The sequence below is a fragment of the Panthera uncia genome (genome assembly GCF_023721935.1).
Source record: "Panthera uncia isolate 11264 chromosome A1 unlocalized genomic scaffold, Puncia_PCG_1.0 HiC_scaffold_17, whole genome shotgun sequence".
NCBI classification, from domain to species: Eukaryota; Metazoa; Chordata; class Mammalia; order Carnivora; family Felidae; genus Panthera; species Panthera uncia.
This window is the reverse complement of record NW_026057577.1, coordinates 60,212,927-60,238,611: the sequence shown is the minus strand read 5'-3', so window position 1 is coordinate 60,238,611 and position 25,685 is coordinate 60,212,927. Positions and strand designations below refer to the sequence as shown.

Below are 25,685 nucleotides of genomic sequence, written 5' to 3'. Positions count from 1 at the left end.
CCGTGAACCGTGAGATCATGACCTGAGCTGATACCAAGAGTCGGTCTCTTAACTGACTGAGTCACCCAGGTGCCCCAATAGCCTTGTCAATGTGTATAATTTATTTATTTACTTTTTAAAATACTGACTTTTTATTTTATTTTAGAGAGAGAGTGTGAATGCTGGCAGGGGGAGGGGGGAGAGAGAGAGAGAGAGAGAGAGAGAGAGAGAGAGAGAATGAATGAATGAATGAATGAATGAATATCTCCCCTGAGCTGAGCTTGGAGCCTGACTCTGGGCTTCAACCCACAGCCCTGGAATCAGTGACCTGAGCCCAAATCAGGAATGGGATGCTCAGCCAGCTCAGCCAACTGAGCCACCCAGGACCTCCTCAGTTTGTGTAATTTAAATTTAAGTCTTCTTTATTTAATGTTTTAATGGCAGGAAGTATGCCTTATTCTTATTTAATTTTATATATAAAACACCTTTTGAAATAACTTTGTTTCCATGTATTTATATACTGAAATAACTATATATGATATCACAGAGAAAATAAACGAACAGCTAAGATTATCATGAGAACTCAGTTTCTTTCACCTGGGAGTGAGAAGTCAAATCTTAACAGTATGCTAACACTCTAATGATTTTAGAGTCTAATGGATGAATATCAGGTATAGCTAAGAATAACCAAGTACCCATGTAAAAACAGTAGCTTGAATTAGTCAACTGGTCACCTGAATGGTATAATAATTATCATTGGCAGACTAATTCTTACTCATGTCACATGTCTCTCCTGTAATAGGCATGGCATAACTTTTTGAATTGAGTTAACATAGGGTGGGGAATGGGTGAAATAGATGATGGGGATAAAGGAGGGCACTTGTGATGAGCACTGGGTGTTGTATGGAAGTGTTGAATCACTATATTGTACACCTGAAATTAGTATTACATTGTATGGTAACTAGCTGGAATTTAAATAAAAACTAAAAAAAGAAAAAAAGTTAAACAGCAATATAAGATAGTGCAGGTGACAACTAAAATAGGAGTATAATCTGGTGAGAAGGGAGTAAAAAGTATTGCAAGAGAGAAATAAAACAGAGGTGATTAGGCTAAAAAGAAATAGCAAAATGTTCCTGGGAGCAAAAAAAATGTAAAAAAATAGGAAAATTTGGTGGCGAGAAGATACTATAAATAAATGATGGAATTTTCCACTAAAAACAAAGGATTAGAAAGGAAACTGAGGCAAATTTTACTCTGTTAATAGGAAAACTTCTTCTCTTGCCATACTAGTTTTGAGACTTTTCTAGAATATGTATTTTTTAGTACCTTTATTCTTCTTTTAAAAGTACTTTTGCATATACCATCTCTTGTATCTGTACAAAAGCCTATAAAATACATTAACAGATACTGTTTTCTCTCTTTTTCCATAAAGAAGCTAATGGAAGGAAACTATTTTCTCAAGGTCAGATTTAGAATTAGAGCTGAAATTTCCTGAATTGTAACCAGTGCTCATCTCAGTAACAGATGATATTTCTTAAACACAGAGAAGAATTTAGTGGCCCACTATTAATAAGACATTAATTACAGTTCCCTTTTGAACATCCTGAGTGGCTAATTCTAGACAGTACATAATGGGACTCAGAAAAGTTGTCTCTTCTGAGTCTGGTCTATATTGAGGCATCTATACATCACTGGCAGCTGCATGTAGGGTGAGGGGGTGGTTGCCATAGGATACTCAGGAAATGAGTTGGAGTATGAGAGTCAAAGGTAGGATAACAAAGTGTTTGCTGTCTTATCTAGGACAGGTATCTACTACACTTGTAACAGCTGATGCTGCTTGGCCTGCCAGAGCTGCATAAACTTGCCCATAATCAGCATGAGCCATCTTGAAATGAAAACTCTTCATACCATACTCACATTAGAGGTAAAATAATGTAAGAATGAAAAAGTTCAAGCCCAGCTCTGCCACTAACCAACTGTGTGACCCCTAGGCAAATTATTTAACCTTTTTAAGCTTTGGCTCCCTCGTTGATAAAACAGGCATAATAATGGGAGGATTAAACGCTGAATGTATGATGCTTAATATATGATGCTTGAATTTAGCACATAAGCTATTTTAATGATACTTTAAACTATTAATTTATAATTAACCCAAGAGTATTGTGAGAATGATGGCAGTGGGACAAAATGTAATTCTTGCGTTTTGTAAACTATTAAATAATGCTTTGGAATAAGACATTGCATGTATGTCTTCATGCTCTTCATCGAAGATGATTAGCAGGTACATGTATATTTTACATAAAACCCTCTTTAGTGTTATGAATAGTTTTCTTCAGTATAGATTATGAGGATCTAAGAGTCATTTAAAATACATTTTTGGGTCAAAGAGAAATAACTTCCTTAGCTATTAACAATTTGAAATTAAAGTAACATGGCATGCTCCTTAGAAAAAAAAAATTTCCCCTGTGTTCTTTTCTTCTTTTAATTTTTATTTTCAGGTAGTCCCGAATGTGGCCAGTGGATTAAGGTTATATAATTATGTTAGCATCCCATCTTCTGGACACTTCTGACATGATTATTCACCCTTGTAGACTTTTCTGACAACCATTTTGCATTCCTTATTCCTTAGAGATATTGACAGCTAGTGAAGTCATCTCCACTCACATCCTCAGAATAGAAGAAAAACAGTTAATGTATTAGTGTTGAAGAATCCTCAATTTGGAAATCTTATGTTTTCCTTTGATTTATGTGGGGAAAATTTTAATAATTACAAATGGTACAAGAACAAAGATTTTAATACTTTGCAGGTTTTGATTCCTGTAGTTGGTCTCTAACCTCTTCATTTGTAAAATACTTATTTTTCACTTGTTTCTGCATAGGAACAAAGAGACTGTGTAAATCTCAACCATTACTCATGATGATGAATCCACCGCATTTCAAGGATAATATTTTCATGTCCAGCTTAATAGATGATCTGTAAAGATTTGAAAAGCTCCTTAGCCGCTAGCATTTATGGTTGTTAAGGGAAGTCTGTGTCTATAGAAGTCCAGAATTTTCTACCCTTGGCCCTCATGGGAAACAAGGAACCAGTTCTGTGGGTCATCAGAAAAGCTTACTAAAGTAATTAATGAAATTCCTCCAGCTAAGAACAAATCAAGTATTGCTATGACTCTTACCTACTTAAAAAGCCTAATTTTTCCTCTAGGACATACGTCCACATTTTCATATGGTAAATGTCATATTATAATATCAGCCAAAAGTCTTTGCCCAGAGTATTGTAAAATTTTAATAATATATGAGAAGTAACTTCCACATTGGGTTGTATTTGGGTGCTTTAGGAAATTGAGTCTCAATTTTCAATTCAACTCATCACTAGTTTTGGATCCATGGTCACATATATGCCATGAATTTTATATCTTCTTTTTTCCTCTGTGAAGCATATGACATAGCATATTGCATAGATTATGAGTTAATATACACTTGAAATATTAATAGGAGAAAATCGTAGTTTAAAATGTTAATTTATGAAGGGTTTATAGAGGTCTTCTCATTTTAAGCTTGTTATTTTCTAAATTAGGTAAGTGATTTATCTACTGTCCCACAAAACCAAGCATGGAATAATTGCAGAATGTGAACTCACATTTTGATCATCATGCAGCTTTGTTGTTGTTGTTATGATTATAACTAATTCTTCTCAAATATTGCAATGATATTGTAGCAGTCACAATATACTCTATGAATCAGATAAACTAGTGCAAAACATGGGTTGGATTTTCTAGAAAAGGTAAACTTTTGAAATATCTTTCCCATTTGTGATGACTTCTTAGGTAAGAACATATAAATACTTATAAAATAGATGAAATGTGTTTAACATGAATATCATAACACTAAAAATAAATTTGTATTTAATTTTTAAATTCATTTTATACTTAGAATTTTGTAACATATTTTACTTTAATTATGAAACTCCTAATGAATAGGGTTTATAAATTGAAAATTTACCTTATTTTTATGATGAGTATTCTTTATTATTAGTATCTCATAGGTTTCTGGTGGTCTCCTTAGCTGTATGGTCTTTGAAGTGATGGAATAGAGATTGCGAATACACAGAAAGAATTAATATTTGTTTTAATCACTGTAAAATGGTACCTAAAACAGGGCTGGCCAGGATACTTTTTTTTTCCTCATTTTTTTCAAATTGTGGCCAAATACACAAAACATAAAATTCATCATCGTAACCATTTTTAAGTGTACAGTTCAGTGGTATTAAATATATTCATAATGTTGTGTAGTCTTCACCACCATCTATCTCCATAACTCGTTTATTTTGTGAAATTGAAACTCTATATCCATTAAACAATAACTCTCCATTCATTCCCCACTCTTCCATCCCCTGTCAACCACCATTCTGCTTTCTTTCTTTATGATTTTTGGCTACTGTAAGTACCTCATATAAGTAAAATCATGTAGTATTTGTCTTTTAGAGAGTAGCTTCACTTAGCACAGTGTCCTTGTGGTTCATCTGTATTGTAGCATATGTTAGAATTTCCTTCCTTTTAAAGGCTGAGTAATTTTCCATTGTATTTATATAGTATGTCTACTTAACCATCAATGGGCACCTGGGTTGCTTCCATATTTTAGCTATTGTGAGTAATGCTGCTATGAACCTACGTGTATAAATATCTCTTTGAGACTCTGCTTTCAATTAAAAAAAATTTTTTTAACATTTTATTTATTTTTGAGAGAGAATGACAGAGCGCAAGTTAGGGAGGGGCAGAGACAGAGAGGAAGACACAGAATCCGAAGTAGGCTCCAGGCTCTGAGCTCCACCACAAACTGTGAGATCATGACTTGAGCCAAAGTCAGCCACTTAACCAACAGAGCCACTCAGGCGCCCCTGCTTTCAATTTTTTTCTAAGTTTTTATTTTTATTTATTTATTTTGAGAGAGAGAAGGGGAGAGGCAGAAAGAGGGAGAGAGAGAAGAGGCACCAGGGTGGCTCAGTCAGTTAAGCCACTGACTCTAGATTTTGGCTCAGGTCATTTATCTCCTGGTTTGTGAGTTTGAGCTCCACATTACATTCCATGCTGGCAGTGTGCATCCTGCTTGGTATTCTCTCTCTCTCTCTCTCTCTCTCTCTTTCTCTCTCTCTCTCTCTTTCTGCCCCTCCTCAGATTGTTCTAAGTAAATAAATAAACTTAAAAAAAAAAAATGAAGAGGAAGAGCAAGAATCCCAAGCTGGCTCTGTGCTATTAGCGCAGACCCTGACGGGGAGCAGGGCAGAAGGCTCGATCCCACAATCCCATGAGATCAAGACCTGAGATTCCAATGCTTAACCTGCTGAGCCACCCAGCACCCTGTGCTTTCAGTTCTTGTGGGTATAAACCGAGAAGTAGAATTGCTAGATCATATGGTTAAATTTATTCCTGGGTATGTTACTTTTTTTGATACAATTGTGAATGGAATTGTTGTCTTGATTTTGCTGCCTGATAGTTCATTGTTACTTTATAGAAACACAGCTTATTTTTATGTATTGATTTTATATCCAGCAACTTTACTGAATCCATTTATTTAGTTTTAGCAGATATTTTGTTGATGGTGTCTTTAGTAATTTGAGTCTTCTGTCTCTTCTATGTCTCTCTCCCTTTTTTTAAAGTTTATTTGTTGTGAGAGAAAATGTGTGTGTGTGATTAGGGCAGGGGCAGAGAGAAAGGGAGAGGGAGACTCCCAATCAGGCTCTGCACTGACAGCACAGAGCCTGACATGGGGCTTGAACTTAGAAAGCATGTGATCATAACCTGAGCCGAAATCAAGAGTTGGATGCTTAACCAACTGAGCCACCCAGTCACCCCTTTCCTCCTGTTACTGATCTCTAACTTCATCCCATTGTGGTCAGAGAAGATACTTTGTATGATATCTATCTTTTCAAATCTACTGAGACTTAATGTGTGCTTTAACATATGGCCTATTCTGGAAAATGTCCCATGTGCACTTGAGAGGAAGGTATATGCTGTTGTTGCTGGGTGGAGTGTTCTGCATATGTCTGTTAAATCTAGTTACTTTACTGTGTTGTTTAATTTCTGTTTCCTTGTTTATCTTTTGTCTGGTTGTTTTGTCCAGTATTGAGAGTGGAGTATTAATATCTGTAATTATTATTGTATAACTGTGTATTTCTCCCTTTGGTAAATGTCTTCAAAGGGTGTATTTCTTTAACTTTATTCAAGGAGATCATGTATGGGTAATGTATTATTGTCAGAAAAATACCATATAAAAAGTTATCTCATTTTAGTAAGTTGTTTTATTATCCCTCATCTTGATCTTGTAAACTTTTAACCTTACATTAAATCCATAAAGGGAAACTTAAAAATAGAAATAGAGCAGTGTTACTGTTCCAAGGTAAATATTTAATTTAATAATATGTGTATAAATAATTATTTATTGATAGTTATTTAATAACTTTTAGGACATAGTCTGATAAGAAATTATTAGTTTTTTTCCAGTCCATTTTGTAAGACAACATTTTAAAAGTAAAAATGTAATAATTTCCAAGAGGGTTCTTACAGCATTTGCTAGGAAATTAGTGAATAAGAAGAGATATTAAGATGTTTGTCATAATATTGCACATATTATTTTCTGTTTAAATACAATTTAAAGACCATTATAATTTTGTTTTTTAAGAGCTTTGAAGTTCCTTAATAACATGAACATAAGAAATAATAATTACAATATACTATAACTCATAACACACTTGATATAGGCAGAAAACTTTTACCTGTATCTTTGTATATCTATAATTTGTATACTTTTTGTCCCAAAAGGGACCTAAGAAGACCAAGTGCAACTTTTAATTGCGTTATTGTTTTCCTTATTTTCCTTGCTTATTGTGGAAACTTCAAAGGAAATTAAATGGCAGTACTCAATCATTCATATTTTTTACTGTTGAAGATAATCTTATTTTACTGAACTAGTTGTGTTATAAGGCCTACAGAATGTTTTCTCCTAGCCGTGGAGAGAGAGATTCAGGCTGTCTCCAAGGGTCAAACCAAAGAGGCCAGGTTTAATTTATCTTTCTTTTTTTTATGCCAATACTTAACCATCTATGTTCTTTTTTTTTTTTTTTAATTTTTATTTAATTATTTTTTAAAAATTATATCTAAGTTAGCATGTAGCAGCAACAATGATTTCAGGAGTAGATTCCTGAATGCCCCTTACTCATTTAATCCATCCCACAACCCCTCCAGTAACCCTCTGTTTGTTTTCCATATTTAAGAGTCTCTTGTGTTTTTGTCCCCCTCCCTGTTTTTATATTATTTTTGCTTCCCTTCCCTTATGTTCATCTGTTTTGTATCTTAAAGTCCTCTTATGAGTGAAGTCATATGATATTTGTCTTTCTCTGACTGACTAATTTCACTTAACATAATACCCTCTAGTTCCATCCACATAGTTGCGAATAGCAAGATTTCATTCTTTTTGATTGCCGAGTCATACTCCATTGTGTGTATGTATATATATATATATATATATATATATATATATATACACATACACACACACGCACACCATATCTTCTTTATCCATTCATCCATCGATGGACATTTGGGCTCTTTCTATACTTTGGCTATTGTTGATAGTCCTAACAATATGTATGCATTTTAAACTTTAATGCAAGCTAATCATAGTGTTGATTATATTATTGATAATATGCTTACTCTGTTAGATGCTGTATTTATGTTATATAATTTAATTTTCTCAACAATCCCATTTTATAGAAACAATTCCCTTAATAGAAAGGAGGAAATTGTGTTTCTGATCTGTTTAAGCAATTTGAGCTAGTAATTAATTTACAGATCTGGCTTCTGAGAAGTGTCCTGTTCCAAAACCTGTGCTCTTAACCAATTGATTAGTCTATTTTCCATTTCTGTAGAGTGGGAAATGTATAATAAAAAAAGATTTCTGTTGATCAGTATAATTGCCTTTGTTGCCAGTGTTTCTAGATACTTGCTTTCCTGAATTTGAATCCTTTGCTCATGCTCATTGTTAATTTCATTGATGGAAGGATGATCAGAGACATAATTTCGTAAGCAGTATAATTATTTTTCCCAACCGGTTCCACCTTACTTATTCCCATTGTTTCTGAATAGGAGGGGAAAAAAGAGACCATGGATTTTTTGAATTTTCAAAATTACTAACCTATTTTGGTAATTGCAAGGACAAAAAAGAGAATATTTTAGGAAAATGTATTTGTTTGAACAGTGTGATTAAATGGTCAGGATATTGGCCTGGTAATTGGAAAACAAAATTACCTTGAAAAAAAATAATGTGTCACTTTATTCTTTAATGATTAAATTAGGATATTATTTACTGTTGTTTTTATGGGGAAGCTGTGAAAGGCATTGTAATTATTTCAATCATGTGTTTAAGCTATATAAACAGATAATTTAAAATGACAGTTTAAAAGATGTTTTAATTTTTTTTAGAAAAAAATCTTAGCATTTCTGAAACATAGCTATTTCTGAAAGATGTTATTGCAGGAAGAACCCTGCTTGATTTAAATCTTTCATAGAAACATTTGTCCTGAAGAAGAAAACACATTTTGTAGAAAGAGTAATACATGTCTTCTATTTTTGGAATTTTGATCTCTCATTTGGTGTTATCTGCTTTTCTTAATGTTACCATAATTACTTTTTTAGTGTATTTTGGGATCTCTACTGTGCAGCTCCAGAAAGACGGGAAACATGTGAGCATTCAAGTGAAGCAAAAGCCTTCCATGATTATGTGAGTTAATGTTTAATTGAACTAAATTATATTGTTAGTTTTCTTTTTAACCACTACTCTTGAAAAATTCATTGGACCATCTATTCTTTTTCTTTGGTTTTAAGAAACTGGGTGTTATTTTTTTCTTAAAAATTAGAGTTATAACTTTAAAGCGAAATACAAATGAGTGTTTGTCTTGTTGAAAAGCTTAAGATACAAGGTTAGTCTTAATTCCAAGTTGTTAAACGCATTTTTTTTACCTTTAAGCATGCCTGATTTGTGAAATTTCAGATTTATAAAAATGAAGTAGTAATTCTTTATTCTACAAAAGGAGTCATGAGAATACTACAAATGATAAGTTTCTCTTTTGCACATAAGATTTAAAAAATACATAAAGATACTATTTTCTTCTTTTTTATACCTTTCGGTTACATATCAAAACTATCCTCTATACGGAATTAATTTCTACAACTAAAACTTATTGTGAATTAAAGGAAACAGCAAAAGATGCTATGCAAAAATGAAAATGTGATTTTTAAAACTTTTTTTCATTTTTTAATTCTGAGTGGAGGACAGTAGATTGTCCCTGGCTAAGTGACGTATATTGAGAATTTTGTTAGAATAACTGCAAATGTGATTTTAGAGAGTTGATGGTATTAGGAAGTAGAATTGTAGAAAATAGGAGGGGAAAAAACAAAATTTTTTTTTTAGGGAAAAATTGCATTTAAGAATAAGATAGTATTGTGACGGGTCTGGGAAAATACTGTTTGTAGAATTGACCATAAAGGAAGGACATCTTGAGTTTGGGAGGAAGGAAACCCAATGTCCTTAGCTTGGAGGAGGTGGAAATGGGGCTGGAACCTGAGGAGATATCTGATGGTAACTACCTAAAACTTAACCAGAGGGTTATTTGTTATTTGTTTACTTGGTAGAAGGGGGACATCATTCTGTGTGAATAGCCTTAAAAACCAAAACCAGGACTCAAAAGGGAAAAAGACCTTGTTCTTCCAAATGACATACTTCAATCTCAGACTAAAGAGTTGAAATAGCCAGGAGAATTACAGCCCTAAAAGTAGCACTAGGAACAGTGTGCAGGCTGAAGAGAAGGGAAAGTTTGGGCATCTGGCAGGGGCTGTGTAATACTTTAACTGTGTACTAAGCTGATTAAAGTGACTGCTTGTGCTTGCCTCATCTGACATTGATTGTATTCATAAAGCTTGCTCCGTACCAAACAATAGCTCTTGGGTGAGTGAGTGAAACGGATGCTTTTGCATGGAAAGAAAATGTAGAGAAAATCCAGGTAAGGCAGAATCTAGGACACAGTATTTATGGCAGAAAGTAGAGCAGAGATCCAACCATGATGATGATAAGGAATCTGGCTAGAGTGGGATACTTGCATCTCATCTATCTCCTACACCAAAAAGACATGTCTAGCTTTGACCTGCCATTCATGGGAAACATTTTTGAAATACCCAATAATTTTGACAACTAGATGGCATTCGATAGTGCCAGTATTGTGCTCCAAAGGACAATAATATTTGTGAATCTACATTTTAAGGAATTAATTATGTAAATAATTTTTCAAAATTCCATTGTATAGAAAAATGCACCCTACTGTTTACCATAGAGATCTTACAGGGAATACTGAACTAATTTAGCATGTCTTAGAAGCATTAGATAAATCATCATTGTCATAGCCTCCTCCTCCACCTCTTCCTCATCATCATCCTCATCATCATTGTCCTATTCATTTTGCATTCATGAGGCATTTTCAGTATTTCAGAGAATATTCACACTTGTTAGCTTTAGAAACCCACTTAAAATTCCAAAGTTTTTGATCATGAGCATTGGCTAGAAGTACAATTGAAAGTAGAATAGATTTTCAAGGAAGAATAATCCCTTAGCCTGTAATTTGGTCCTAAAAAATGTAGTTTAGAAAAAAATTAAGTATTTGGATTTTATAATTCATTATGAATGTTAGCACATGCTTTATCAGATGTTTTCTAATTTTATCTTAAATATTAGTTTTAAGAGATTTGATTTATTTTAGGCAGCATTTTTATTATACCTTTAAGCCAGTTTAGTTTCAGTGATACTATGTCTCCAAAATGGTCTTTTAAATGAAGGTTTGTGAAGAGGTTGACTTACATAATTTTATGTTATAATTGGATTTTAGAAATACATTTTTTTGTAGCATAATTTTATGGTAATTTTCATGAGTAGGATTTCCTGACTTCTTAATAGTAGATAGTTTCTGAAAATAATCAACACAATTCATGTTTAATGTGCAGATATAGAAATTTGAAAGACTCAGGGAAGAAAATGGGAAATAGGAACAAACAATAAGATTGTGGCAAAATTCTAGAATTCTGTATTTCTTTATTAGAGTTCATGATGGGACCATTTCTGTAATAGTAATTAATATGTATACCTACTGCCTTTCAAGGTAGCTCTCAAAGGACCATTCTGAAAATATTTTGTTCAAGAGCTTCATCTTTAGAATAAAAAAGTACTTGCATGCATAAATTCTCATATGTTTAAAAAATAGTCTTGTTATTTTATAGTCTTTGTTTATATGATTGATAATGGATAATGAAAAATAGACTACTTTTTTAAAAGAAATGATAGAGGCGTAATGAGGTGAATAATGAATAATCTTTTTAATTAAAAAATAGGCTAAAATGTTAAAAATGATTACCTTTTGATATTGGGATTATGCAAAATACTTTCTGTATTTTCCAAATACTTACAGTTAATTTTATATTCGGGAAATTTATTTTAAAACAGAGAAACTTTTACCTTTCAGTGACTACCTTACAATGTCTCTTCGAAATTAGAAAATAACTAATTTAGTAAAATATCACATATTTGAGGTGGTTCTGTGTTTTTATATGCTGTAAGCATTTATGAAAGACTTTGCTTTTTGTATGTGCACATATTGAGGGAGAGATCTATAAACTGAATAGATGTAACTTTTAGGCCATTGTATAACTTTTAATAAACTCTTTTTTTGGTAATTATTATCCCAGAAACATTTTTGGCTTTTATTTTAATATTTTTTTTGGGGGGGGGTTGTTTTTTGACCTCTTTAGAATATGGATTTTTGTCACTCTATTATTTTATTTGCCAAGTGATCATTGATGCAATGTTCATACCCTTTCCCTCAAAAAATTACCTGTTCATACTTCCTGTGAGAAAAAGTGAAAACAAAATAAAACATTTAAGATGAGTAAAACCTTGATCTTCTTGGATTTATATTTAAAACGTATTAAATATTTAGCATCTATATGCAGTGCTATTTGTAAAATAATGACACATTTGGAAATCAACAGTAAATAGTGTGCAGGCATGCACTTTTGGGTGACAAAGAGAAAACACAAGGAAATGATTATTATACAAGTTAGAATATGGGAAATGGGAAGAGGTTATAATTGGGATGGGGCTCATGGAAAAGGCTTTTGAGATATTTGGCAAAATTCTATTTTGCCTGACCATGGTGATGATTAATTTATAATAACCATGTGCTTGCTTTATAATATTTCATAAAAATGCCATACATTTATTTTGTATTTTTTCTATATTTGTAATTTTGAAAAATGTTAAAATAGCAAGATATTAAAATATAGCTAAGGTAATTAACTTTAGAAAGGAATAAACACAGTATTTTCCAATGTATTTACGGGTATTGCTAAGCTTCCTCTTTGAGAACTGATGGCAGGAAAATACAGTGATGATCTCCAAACAAATCTGTTTCTTCTCTGCTATGGTAGATAGTGTGAAGTTATGTCTACCTGTTGATTTTCTAGAGGGGAGTGGAAAATAAGATCAGAAATGCTGGAGGAAAGTTTAATAATTAGGAATTTATCGGGGCGCCTGGGTGGCTCGGTCGGTTAAGCATCCGACTTCGGCTCAGGTCATGATCTCGCCGTCCTTGAGTTCGAGCCCCGTGTCGGGTTCTGTGCTGACAGCTCAGAGCCTGGAGCCTGTTTCAGATTCTGTGTCTCCCTCTCTCTGACCCTCCCCCGTTCATGCTCTGTCTCTCTCTGTCTCAAAAATAAAATTAAAAAACGTTAAAAAAAAATTTGAAAAAAAAAATAATTAGGAATTTATCATATGAGAGGGTATAGAGATTTTACTATGGAGCCATTATTTTGCCACATGACTGGGAGATAACTAACTTGGAACTGTAATTTTTATCCTGAGTGAAAACTAGGTTTATCTGAGCTGTAAAATTATTATTAGATGCTACAATATTATCATTAAAAGTAAGCCATCACCTCACATGATTAAAACTAATACATGCTAACTTGTAATGTTTATTGAACTAGCTTTTCTTTTCTCCCCATTAGTATGTTTCTGTTTTACTCTGAAATCACAGGCAATGCTTTTACGTGGAGTTAATTAATATTTACTAGATTTTTTTTGTGCTTCAGATTAACATAGAGTTGTTTTATTTAACAATTCGTTTCTAATTTCATTCATTTCCTAAGAAAAGTATCAATATATACTATTAAACTTAATGAGAAATGTATACAGTGATTATAATTTTAGTTCTCTGGTATGAATGAAGATTCCTTAATTGTCCTAAAGCAGTGATAGAGCCAAAATATATCATTGCTTTAGTGTGGTGGTAATGAAATCACATTATTACAATGAGCTCTTGGAGAGCACAGTATTCAGTTTGTTTTTCCCTGGGGTCTGTCAAATAATAGTTCGATAAATGTTAACAGAATATAGTAGTCTGTAAGTCTGGTAGACTGGAGAGGTTTTAAGTTGTTCAAATGTTCAGATAAAGTTGTAGGCTTAAGTTGTGATTGTTGATAACATGATGCTGATTTTTGTATTCTTGCCTAAGAGAATGTTTATAACTTCTAGAAAGGATTATGTTATAGGTTTGTCATGATAGGATACTTTTAAAAAATGATACACAACATGTAATATTATGTAAATAAAACAATAGGAGAATAATGTTTTTATTGATACCTTATGAAAATTGTTTTTGCAGATAATCATATTATATAGGAAAATACTTCTGTAGAAAGTATAACATAGTGAATATAGTCAATAATTTTATAATAACTTTGTGTGGTGACAGATAGTAACTACACTTATGGTAACCATTTTGTAATGTATATAAATGTCAAATCACCATTTTGCACACCTGAAACTAATATATTATATATCAGTTATACTTCAATTTAAAAAATACATTTTTCTAAAAAGAAAAAAACTATTGCAGAGAGTTAAGTACACCCTTTGCTATGATAACATCTTCTGTGTACCTCCCTGATATTCCTGTATATTAGATTTTTATAATGGAATGTTTTCTCTAATGATTGGTGAGCTTTCTCAGGGAGGAGGCTTTGTCTTGTCTTTTTCATCCCCTGTGCCCGGCATGGTGCCTGACATGAGATGTTCAAATAATGTGTGGTGTTTATATAAATGAATGATTAAATAAAATATTATCTAAGAAGTTTTTGTTATTTTTTAGTTGAATGTAACTGGATATGTAATTTTAGGAAGGTCATTTAATACTACCTTTATTCATTTTGTATTTCAAAACAAATTTAGATAAGACAGTAATCTGTAAAGACATAACAAATGAATCAAAGCAGGTAGCAAAGCCTTTATATCTCAGGAGGCACAGTACTAGGGAATCTAGCTGTGAACAAAATAGATACAATCCCTATTCTCATGGGCTACCATCTAGTGAAAGAGATCTTTTCTCAAGAAGTTTGAAATGTCAAGTAGTAAATTACATGGAGAAACATATTATAGTCTTAGATTGTTAGATCAGTCAGAATGTATATTTAAGACTATGGAGAGAGATGGCAAGTACACATAACATCGGATGGGGGTTGTTTTCAGTGTATAGTAGCTGTAATTAATACCTGCTCAAATTAATGTATCACATTAGGCTATAATTCTCCTACACAGTGTAAAGTAGAGTTGTTGTTTTTTTAATGTTTTTTTTTTTTTTTTTTTTTTTTTTTTTTTTTTGAGAAAGAGAGAGTGTCAGAACATGGGTGGAGGAGGGGCAGGGAGAGAGGGAGGCACAGAACCTGAAGCAGGCTCCAGGCTCTGAGCTGTCAGCACAGAGCCTCATGGGGTGCTTAAACTCACGAACTGTGAGATCATGACCTGAGCCACAGTCGGATGCTTAGCCACCTGAGCCACCCAGGCACCCCTAAACGAGAGTTCTCAATAGGATAGGAACACATAAACTTACCTTTAAAATCCATTAAGATAATAAAAACTGTTGTAGGTGTGTATTAATGTTTATCAGTCAGTATATACGCATTTGTTCACCTCAACAGGTTCACTTTTCACCTTATATGCTGTCTTGTTTCTACCATTGTTTTCATTTCTGATAGGATCTAGTTTAATTTCTTTTGCAATGTGTAAACTTTATAAACCACCTTATATTCTTTCTAGCATAAGGTGTTTATTTTTTTGTGTGTGTTTTTGTGTAAGCTGTGTCCATTTGAAGAAGCACGTCTACCACTTTACATGTGGTATCTGTGTGTCTGTAATCCCAGCTTGTCACTGTGCCTAGGAATGCTTCTGGGTGGCTTCAAAGTACTGCAGATAACTATATCAGCTATGTTTCTTATTTCTTTTGATCCTGGGGATTTCCTGTAGGGCAATATGTTATGTCAGTCATTTGATAGAAGACATGAATAATAGGAGACAAGCAAAAAAAGTATAGGCATTTTGGAAGAATTCTACTTAAAAATATTTTATAACATGGGTGGCTCAGTTGGTTAAGCGTCGGACTCTTGATTTCGGCTCAGGTAATGGTCTCATGGTTCATGAGATTAAGCCCTGAGTCAAGCCTGGCATTGAGCTCAGTGCTGACAATGGGGAACCTGCTTGGGATTCTCTCTCTCCCTCTCTGTCAGCCCCTACACCCCCTCAAAATAAATAAATAAACTTAAAAAAAATTTACACCATAATTTCTAGCATTAGATAGATACTACAAAATCCTTAAAGAAATAAATGGAGAAACTAATATGGAAAAGAGATAAACATAAGTATGACTTTATTGACAGCTTGTTTCATTGTGAAAAATATTTTTTCAAAGTATATGGTTTAAAGGAATTTCATCTTTTTTTTTTTAGATGTTTATTTATTTTGAAACAGAGAGCATAAGCAGGGAAGGGGCAGAGAGGGAGAGAGAGAGAGAGAGAGAGAGAGACAGAAAATTCCAAGTACGCTCCATGCTGTCAGGACAGAGCCTGATTTGGGGCTTGAATCCACTAAGCACGGGATCATGACCTGAGCTGAAGTCAGACACTTAACTGACTGAGCCACCCAGGTGCCCCTTCTTTACTATTTTTAATGCTGATATTATACTACCTGTGATTATGTTGCCATAGAGTAATAACATAAAAGCAAAACTGATAGAAATAGGATACTCTTTCAAAAATAATACATAATTCTAATGTACTATTAGAGATATGAAATTCATAAATTTAAAAGTCATATGAAATAAGTTATTTTAGAGGTTTTTAAAAGGAAAAACAAAATGTGTCTAAATACTTTAGATTTGTAGTGTAATATTTCTGTAGCCACTTTGTTTTCTGTTTATATGTTACACAACTTGATTTAAAATTGGTATATTTTGGGGGGCATCTGGCCAACTCAGTTGGTAGAGTGTGTGACTCTTGGTCTTGGGATTGTGAGTTCCAGCCTCATGTTGGGTGTAGCAGTTACTTAAAAATTAAATCTTTACACAACAACAAAAAAAGTCCTCCCCAAAATTGCTGTATTTTGTAGACAACTTAATACAACTTTATGAAAGTCTTACCTTGTTTTTATTCCTTTTCCCTTTGATAAGAGGGCAAAAAATTAAAAATACTGGAAAAAATCATGTGTAATTTACCCCAATCTAGTTTTTAATTATTATTGTATTTCTTGGATTTTGTGGGCATTGGTAGTGAGGTTAGGGGTCCACATCTCTTTTGTAAAAAAATAAGTGCCTCACAAATTTAGGTGTTGTATCTTTGAATATATACTAGAAATTAAAAAAAATTAGTTACTTAGCCAAGAATTAATGGGCAGGGCTATAATGATGTGACATGCTATTTTGTATGAATAAGAATGTGTTATCTATTTTCAGACTTCATGAAATATTTATAAATTTGATTCCATTTATTTTGAGTATAAAGGGCTTCCCCAACCCCCCCCCCCCCCACACACACACACATAAATATGACCTGATACTTTACTCTGTCTCTTGGGTTTAAAACCACAAACAACTACTATTATAATACAGGGAGTTATTTGCAGCCAGCCACAGTAGATAGATGTTGTCAGTTGTCAAAGTTTAGGTGCTAACTTCTGAATCTTTGAACTTTCTAAAAGGAAATTGTCACCATCTCTTCAAAAAGAAGGTACAGATATTTTTTAAGTGGTTTTTATGATTTTACTTATGAAAGTCAAACTTTAACTTTAAAATGTGTGGTATTTTGGAATGCCTGGGTGGCTCAGTCAGTTGAGCATCTGACTCTTGATTTCAGCTTAGATCATGATCCCAGGGTTGTGGGACTGAGCCCTGCATCGGGCTCTGTGCTGTGCATGAAGTATACTTTGGGTTCTGTCTCTCTCCCTCTGCCCCTTTCCCCTGCTTGCTCGCTCTCTCTCAATAATAAATAAATAAATAAATAGATAGATAGATAGATAGATAGATAAATAGTGATACATTAAAATATCTAGATTTTTAAAGAAGAAAGGTGTACAACTATTCATCAGTGTAATTCTATGCAGAATTATCACTGAGACGAGTGATTTTGGTAGATATAACTTAGAATCATTCTGTCATTTCTTTATTAACTCTTTTTTGAGAACCCATTTATATACAAGTTACTTTGAGGCTGTGTAAGAGGCAGAGACATAAATATTTCTCTCTCTAGGGATTCATAATTTGGACAGGTATATGAACTATATATCATGAGTTAGTTGTTATGAGTATAATATAGATAATACCTGTTATACTGTATGAGTTTAAATAATCTGAATGTGCACTGACTTTTGAATGACAACTAGGATTTGGATGAGAAGAGATGTGTGTGAGGGTATATCAGAGAAACAGGTTGACATTGGAAAAATATAAGGTGTATTTAGGGAATAGTAAGCAGAGCTGTTTGACTATGGAGTAGAAAAATCAAACACAGGATTAATGCTTAGCTAACAGATAGTAAAATTTTAAAACTGTGAGAACACTATGAAATTATCCTGTCATTGCTTTTATGTTGAGTTTCCCAGACTCTTGGCCTAGAGGTGAGAAGGAAGAGAACACCCTAGAGGAGAGGCTCTTGGCCTCTTCTGTTTTAACTGAAGCAGTTTAGTTCTCCTTTCCCATTTCTTTCAATTTTCTCTGTCTAATTAAATGGAATGAATCTCCATTTAAGTCATTACGCGTGCCATAAATGAATCTTTTTTTAATCCCGGTGATTGTTCTCCTTTGTCCTTGACTAGTCATCCAAACCAGTCAAATCTATTGCCTAAACATTCCTTATGCATGTCTTCTCCTCTCTAATCTCACTGCAGACGCTTAAGTTCAAGTCTTTATCATGTCACAACAGCCTTTCACAGCTGTTTCTGCATCTGTCTTCCTTTACCCCCTGCAGGGTTCAAGAACTCTTCCTTATGGGTTCTTGGTAAGACTCTCAAATAAGCATCTCTGTCTCTCTATCTCTGTGTCTCTTTATTTTTTATATATTGCCAGTGTCAGAACCCAAAACAGTCCAACAATTTAAAATAAAAGAGTTTCAAAATGCTTATTTGGTCCAACCTACTTATTTTACTAGATAGGGAATTTGGTACCCAGAGAAGTAAATGATATGCCATTGTTTAAAAGTTGAGCAAGGTTTTGTGAGGAAAACTCAGGTTTTCCAAATATTCACTGAAAACTATTTCAACTATACTAGATGAAACTTTTGTTATGCCTGCAATGGAGAATCATTTTTTGAGCATATTCAAAAAATAGTAAATTATATTTTAGAACGATTAATATGAGGGCATTGTGTGAGAGGAACTGAAGAAAGGGAAAGGACTAAAGGTGAAAACTGGGGAGAGGCTTTCCTAACAGTCTTGGTAAGAGCTGAAAAGCCTTCGAATGAGGGTAGCAGCAATTGAAATTGAAAATGAAAGATGAAAATGAAGGATAATAAAGAAGAGTTGTAAGAATCAAGGAAGACATAAAAATTTTTTAAATTTGTAGTCAACACTACCGATGGACTTTGTGATGCCATTAGCAGAAATCTGAAATTTGGAAGGAAGAACATAGAGAAAGTGTATTCAGCTATAAGAATGGGTTTAATAATGAGAGAAAAAAGGTGAGTTAAGAATTGAGGCCTGGGCTCACAATTTGTGAGCTTGAGTGCCACATCGAGCTCTCTTGCTTCGGATCCTCTGCCTCCCTCTCTCTGCCCTTTCCCATCTTGTTCTCTCTCTTTCTCTCAAAAATAAATAAACATTAAAAAAAAGAAAAAGAATTGAGGCCTGGGGATGGAAATTTATTAAAAAAAAAAAAAAAGCTCACATTTAGGGGGTGATAGGAAGGAAGGAGCTAACATTAAGACAAGGGGAAAGTACAACTCAGTGAAAGGTAAACACTTAACACACTAAGGGTAGACTCACTTAGATAGCTTGCCTGGTGTGTTCTATATAGCCCAGGAAATTTCTCAAATCTGTTCACTAGTTCAGGTCCTTCTAATTTGAACTCTAGGGCAACTAATAAAATTTGTTTGGTATTAATGTACTATGTTGAGTTCCTAAGATATTCAAAAGCTGTTTATGGTTTTTGAAGCAAGACTTAAGACTCAAGCATTGTCAATGCCTGAATGATCTTTATAGGCCACAATTTCATTTTAGAAAGCAGTCATGTATTGTATAGGGGGAGAAGTAGATTCAGATTTAGGAGGAAAACTAAATGGACTTAAATGATCCATGACTTCTTCCAGAAGTTTTTGAAACTTAGATTAATAGGGAAATCTCTATATGTTAGCTCTCTTTCTTCATTACAACTTTGTTTTAGCGATCATGTATTGAATTGCTTATTAAGAGCAATGTAAAAGTTCTCATAACTAAGGGAAGTAAACATATAGGCTGTAAAAATATATCATGTTCAATTTTGTAGTCTAGTGTCTTATACTTAATTGGTACTCAATTAATATTTGATGAAGGAATCTACATTCTTGAGGCATGGTATTTCTAAACGAAGTGCCCTACTTCCATGGGAACATTATACTGCTCATATATGACCCATTCAGTATTCCTTTTTCTTGCTTTTCCTTGATCATTACCTTATCTTCCGTATCACCTTATCTTAGCCCTCCTATCATCATTATCCTTGGTTTGTCAGCTCTGAGATAGATATGAAAAGAGAAAATAAAGGAAAATATTTCCGAGCTGAATTCATATTATAATTTTTATTATGGACAAAAGCCCAAATACATAAGAGAAATGGAAAATCTTTAGATATCAAAAATGACTTCTGTATTGCTTACAATAGGACACTTTAATGTGTATTAGAAATTATGGGGATGTTTTCCTTGTGCAAATCGCATCAATAGATAGCCCCATACACTAGACTATCTTCTTTCCTTTTTTCTCTAACCTGAGATATTCTTGTGAAAGGACGTTGGGAGCTTGCTATAAATTAAATCTGTAAACCTGTCCTATCACAGGTCACCTTCCTATGTACTCTTTTATCTTTTCCAGACGATAAACATAACCTTTGATCTTTATTCACTATTTTCCTTTCTCAGTTTTTCCTTCCACAGGGCCTACTCCTTTCTTTATGTCTAGGATTTTAATTTTATTCACTACAGAGACCTACATAAAGTAACAATATGAACACTGGGAAGTTTGCAGAGAATTGGGAATCTCAGCAGGATTTTATGTTCGAAATATAAATAGAAGTTACTTGGTTTCATCTCCATGTCCACATTCCCAGTGAGATTACTTATTTACATTTACTTACTTGAGGGGCTGGTGGGGTGGGGGAGTGGAGTGGGTGGGCCATTTTAAGTCTCCTATTTGGGAATCATTCTTACCTAACTCCTGTCTTGATTGCTTGAGAGCTCAAGTTCAGACCAAGGTAGGTTTGAGCTGGCACCTCTGCCTGGTCCTTTAGAACTTGTGGTGTGCTTGGAAACCTCTCACTTTCTAAGTGGTCTCTCCTGGAGGGCGCAATGAATAAGGAGGGCACTTTGCTAGCTGACCGTCCCTCAAAGGTTCTTTTCCTGCCCCTTCAGCTGCCTAACATTTAGTTTTCCATCAGCTTGTTCACTTGCTGAGACTTCCAGGCTAATTCTGCTGGTGAGAGAAACTAGGCTTTTGTGTTTTCAATGAATGTTTGGTATTAGTTTCTTCAGTTTCTTGGCAGTGTTACTGAGGGAAACTTTCTGCTTTTTATTACCATCTTCACTTGCTCTTGACCAGCTCCTATACTTTTCTGTGTCAAAGTGGTTCATCCAGTTAGATCATATACTGAGGCCTCTTTCTTATCTGAGAGATGCTTGTTTCTAGAACAAAAACGATTCCTCTTGCTTAGGGACCTTCCTGTTCCGATTGTTTCCCAGACATTCTCTGAATCAAACTCCTGGGCTTCTTTTCCAAATTTGAATTCTATTAAACATTGATAAACTTAAGCAGTTTCTACCCATGGAAAAAGATAGGCTATCCTCTTAAATCCTTTGCATAACAAATCATACAAGTAAAATTCTGCCTGTTCAGTGAGGACTTTCCTAACTATTCCAACGTAGGTAAATTGTCCACATTATATATTTAAAATGTGAGATAGGCTGTCTGCGTTCTGATTTTCTTTTGAATCAGATTATTAGCTTAAAATATTTTCCCTTTCTTATTCTTTTTAAAAACTTTTAGAGTTAAAGTCATAGCAAGGCTGAATTAAAACAAACAAAAAATTTATCTCAGTAATTTTCTTTGAAGTAAAAAAGAGCCAGTAGGATTTTTTTTCTTCTTTTACGAAATTTAAGAAGTGATAATTATATATAGTTTTCTGTAATTTAAATGTGTATGTCATTCTCATGGGCTTTTAATATGTATCTGGAACAAAAGCAGCTGTTGCTTACCTTACTCATATCAAAAGACTAAAATAGCAATAATGGGAGGTGTTTAGGGAAATAGAGTTGATTTACTTAATTTGGATTTTAAAAAAATTGAGGACTTTTTAAAGACTGCAATTTCGCTAAAGCCCTTTTAATTAGTTAATTAATTAATTTTTACCCAATAATAGAAATTAATTAGAAATCCAAAGAAGGAATAATAGATCTTGTTACTAAATATTTGTAGAGAAAAAATTGTGCATATTTTTCCCTTGAGTAAAGTATAAGTAGATAGATACTTACTTTACTCTAGTGGTGCTGTCAAGAATAAAAATATAAGAGCTGTCTTTCTGTTTTGGAGAATCAATGAGTTGAGTCAGAGTTAATTCATAAGGTAATTCAATTTAAGGTTTTTATTTTTGTAATTTTTTATTTAAAAAGAGGAAGTTGTGTTTTTTGGGGTTTTTTTTTTTTGTTGTTAAAGAATCTTCTGAGGGAGGATCACCTTTTAAAATAAATAACAAGAAATACAAATTCTATTTAATAAAATATTTTTTAGAAGATTTAATTCTACATAATGAAAATTAGAGAAAGGAAGAGAATAGGAATCAAGGATAAGACCTTGATATTTAGGAAAGCTCTGAAAGTCAAAGGTTAATTTATATATTAAACTAATGTTCTAATGAGAAAAAAAAATTCAGCCCTTTAATTCAAATATATAGGTAAATATTGATCAGATTCATTTAAAATACTTAAAATTCTTATCACATGAGATCTTTGTATCTTTTCATTTTAAGTGGAGAAAAAAAATGCTCTTTATTTATTTTTTTTTTTAGTTTATTTATTTTGACAGAGAGCATGGGCACAAGTTGGGGAGGGGCAGAAGGAGGAGGGATATTATTCCAAGTAGGCTCCTCACCGGCAGTGTGGAGCCCAGGTGGGGCCCAGGAATCGTGAAATCAGACCTGAGCTGAAACCAAGAGCTGGACATTCAACCGACTGAAACACCCAGGTACCCCAAAAATGCCCTTTAATTAACCTGGTCCAGAATATTAAAAGATAAGTAAAAAGTATATTTTTATCATTTTGAAAGATTGGAGGAGATACTGTTAGATTTCTCAGTTAGTATTTTCATTTTCAATGAGAAATAATATATATATATATATATATATATATATATATAATTTACTATATGTATGTATATACATACATATACATATATTCTTGAGAGAGAGAGCGTGAGTGTGTGCACATGCTTAAGCAGGGGAGGGGCAGAGGGAGAGGGAGAATCCCAAGCAGGTTCCACACCCAGCATGGAGCCTGACATGAGGCTCGATCTCAGGACCATGAGATCATGACCTGAACTGAAAATCAAGAGTTGGATGCTTAACTGACTGAGCCACCCATGTACCCCTACAATGTATTTTATAATATCTTGTATATTCAGTGATGTCATTAAAAAGATCTGATCATCAGTGCGTATCTGTATGAAATATTTAAATTTTAAAGCTGTTGAGATATTTTGTTTTGTATTATGAATTAAAATATTTAGTGTTTAAGGCCTTTGTTACCACTTTACCTAGATTTGAAATTATGGTAGCCTTGTGGCCAAATTTATTTATTTGGCTTATTAAAAATATAAGCAAGACTATGCAAACTAATGTACCATGTTTATTTTTGACATTTAGTTTATAGAGTTTAATTTACCATACCTATGCCCTGTGCTCAGAAAAAAAAAAAAAATAGAAAAGATTTTGTCTTTGGAGCAACTAACAATTTTCAGAATGAAAAAGACAATCTGTAACTTCCTGCCTGCTAGTCATTTCCAATAATTTTAGAAAACTCCTCTCCCCTTTTAATTTTAAAGCTGTTTTTCTCATGGATTTTCCTGATATTACTTTAATAAGATCAGTACAAACAATACCACATTTTATCAAACTTATTTGATGATGTATTAAGAATGTATCTAAAATTTAAGAATTTCTTCTCAGGTTATAAGTCAAGTGATTTACCAAGAAAAATCTTGTTTTTTGCTCTGTCAACACACTATGCAAAAACAAGTAGAGATATCACAACATTTATACTCATGATCAATTGAATTGTGAAGATTTTATATAATAGCATCCTTCCTATTAAGTCAGTGAGCACCATATTTAAACATTAATGTCTTAAAAAAAATACATGTGTTTTTAAACAGCTCTGAAATGGATATGCATCTCATGAACAACTAAGAGAGTTTCATGCCATGATCTAATTATCTGGCAGTATTTTTCTCTCTTCCTAATGATACATAAAATAATTGTGATCATTGTGAGTATTAAGATAATGGCCACCTTATTGATGAATTGTGATTATGGTAGATATGTAGTGTTTCTGGACAGAGAAAATAGTAGTAAATTATATTTTTTCAATAGTCCACTCATCTTTTATACTTTACAGTACATGTTTTGGAGTGCCTGCCTCGCTCAGTCTGTAGAGCATGTGACTCTTGATCTCAAGGTTGTGAGTTCAAGCCCCACATTGGGTGTAGAGCTTACTTAAAAAAACAAACAAAAAAAACAGGCAAACAAAAAACCAAACATGTTTTTTTCCTCATGTGCAATGTGGTAAATTATTTTGAATGATGGGATATACATATTTTCATTACTAGGTTCAAATTTTGTGTAAATTGTTTAATAACATTAAGCTATTCAGAAGAACACTTAGAGCCTTATTTGTATATGTTCATTGTATATACTTTTTCAAAATGATAGTATAGAGGCCACAGAAGTGTTTTCATAAAATTTAACTAATAAAAACACAGTTTTATGTTAAATGGTGAACCCAATAACAAATAATTGTCATAATTTCTAGTTTTTAAGTTTTTTGAGAAATGATTGTAGTTTTGTTTTTATTATACATATTGTTATCATTTCAGGAGAGCTGTTACTGGTTGAAGCCTCAACTTTTTTCCTCTTGAGCCTGATCAATCTTTTCATATCCATTGTGACTTTTTACACTTTTCAAAGATGGTGACAGTATCTCCCATCCCCCATATTCTTCTGCTTGTGACCTTGCCACTCTTCCATCAAGAGGTGGAGTCCAATTTCCTTTCCCTTGAATCTGAGCTGACCTTAGTGACTTGCTTGTAATCAGTAAAATATGAGGGAAGTGATGCTATGTGACTTCTGAGGCTAGGTCAGAAGAAGTCTTGCATCTTTTGCTTTGGTATCTTGGAATGCTTGCTTTTCAGCCATTGCTTCTCAGGATGCTCCCTATTAAAGCTGTATCACCATTCTATAAGAAATGCAGTCCCAAGATTAGCAGTGTCTCTACCTTCCAGGCGTCTGAGGAAGAGCCATTAGTGAAGAAGCCATTAATGAAGAAGTCCTTAGCTGTTTGAGTTTTCCCAGCTGAGGCACAGATATCCCAGAGTCTGTAGAGATGGCCATTTCTACTGTTCACTGTCCAAAGTTCTGAACTACATGACCCATGAGCATAATAAAAAAAGTTGTTATTTTATCTGCTACTAACTTTGGGAAGGTTTGTTATACAGCAATAGATAATGAGAATAGTACTTAGTATCTGAAAGTGGGGTGCTACTGTAACAAAAAGAAAAGGACATAGTATCAGCTGGTGGGTGGACAAGAAATCATGAAACTTGAGATAACTTCATGGAGACTATGAGGGCTTGAAAGAAAGTAATGCCAATATTATTTGAAACTGGAAATAAGAATATCTTTGTTATCTAGTGGCAGAAAGTTTAGGAAAACTCCACCTATGGTAACATGGAAAATAGAAAGTGTACTTAGTGAACTGATGCATATGGTAAAGGGGGGTATGATAAAGAATGTCCAAAGTGTTTTCAACTTTTTCTTTTAGCTATACCTTATGAAA

General features: G+C 33.4%; 1 protein-coding gene across 7 annotated transcripts in view; it reads left to right on the top strand.

The window, feature by feature from the left end:
- Positions 1 to 25,685, top strand: part of SSBP2 (single stranded DNA binding protein 2) — a 314,003-nt gene that overhangs the window by 103,394 nt on the left and 184,924 nt on the right. For 4 of the 7 annotated variants that reach the window (XM_049649739.1, XM_049649744.1, XM_049649740.1 and 1 more), the window contains one exon: positions 8,670 to 8,754. In XM_049649739.1, coding sequence (XP_049505696.1) covers positions 8,670 to 8,754 — 85 coding nt within the window. Of the gene's footprint in view, positions 1 to 1,779; positions 1,904 to 8,669; positions 8,755 to 25,685 lie in introns of all 7 variants that reach the window. The other 3 variants (XM_049649742.1, XM_049649741.1, XM_049649743.1) reach the window with 1 other exon arrangement.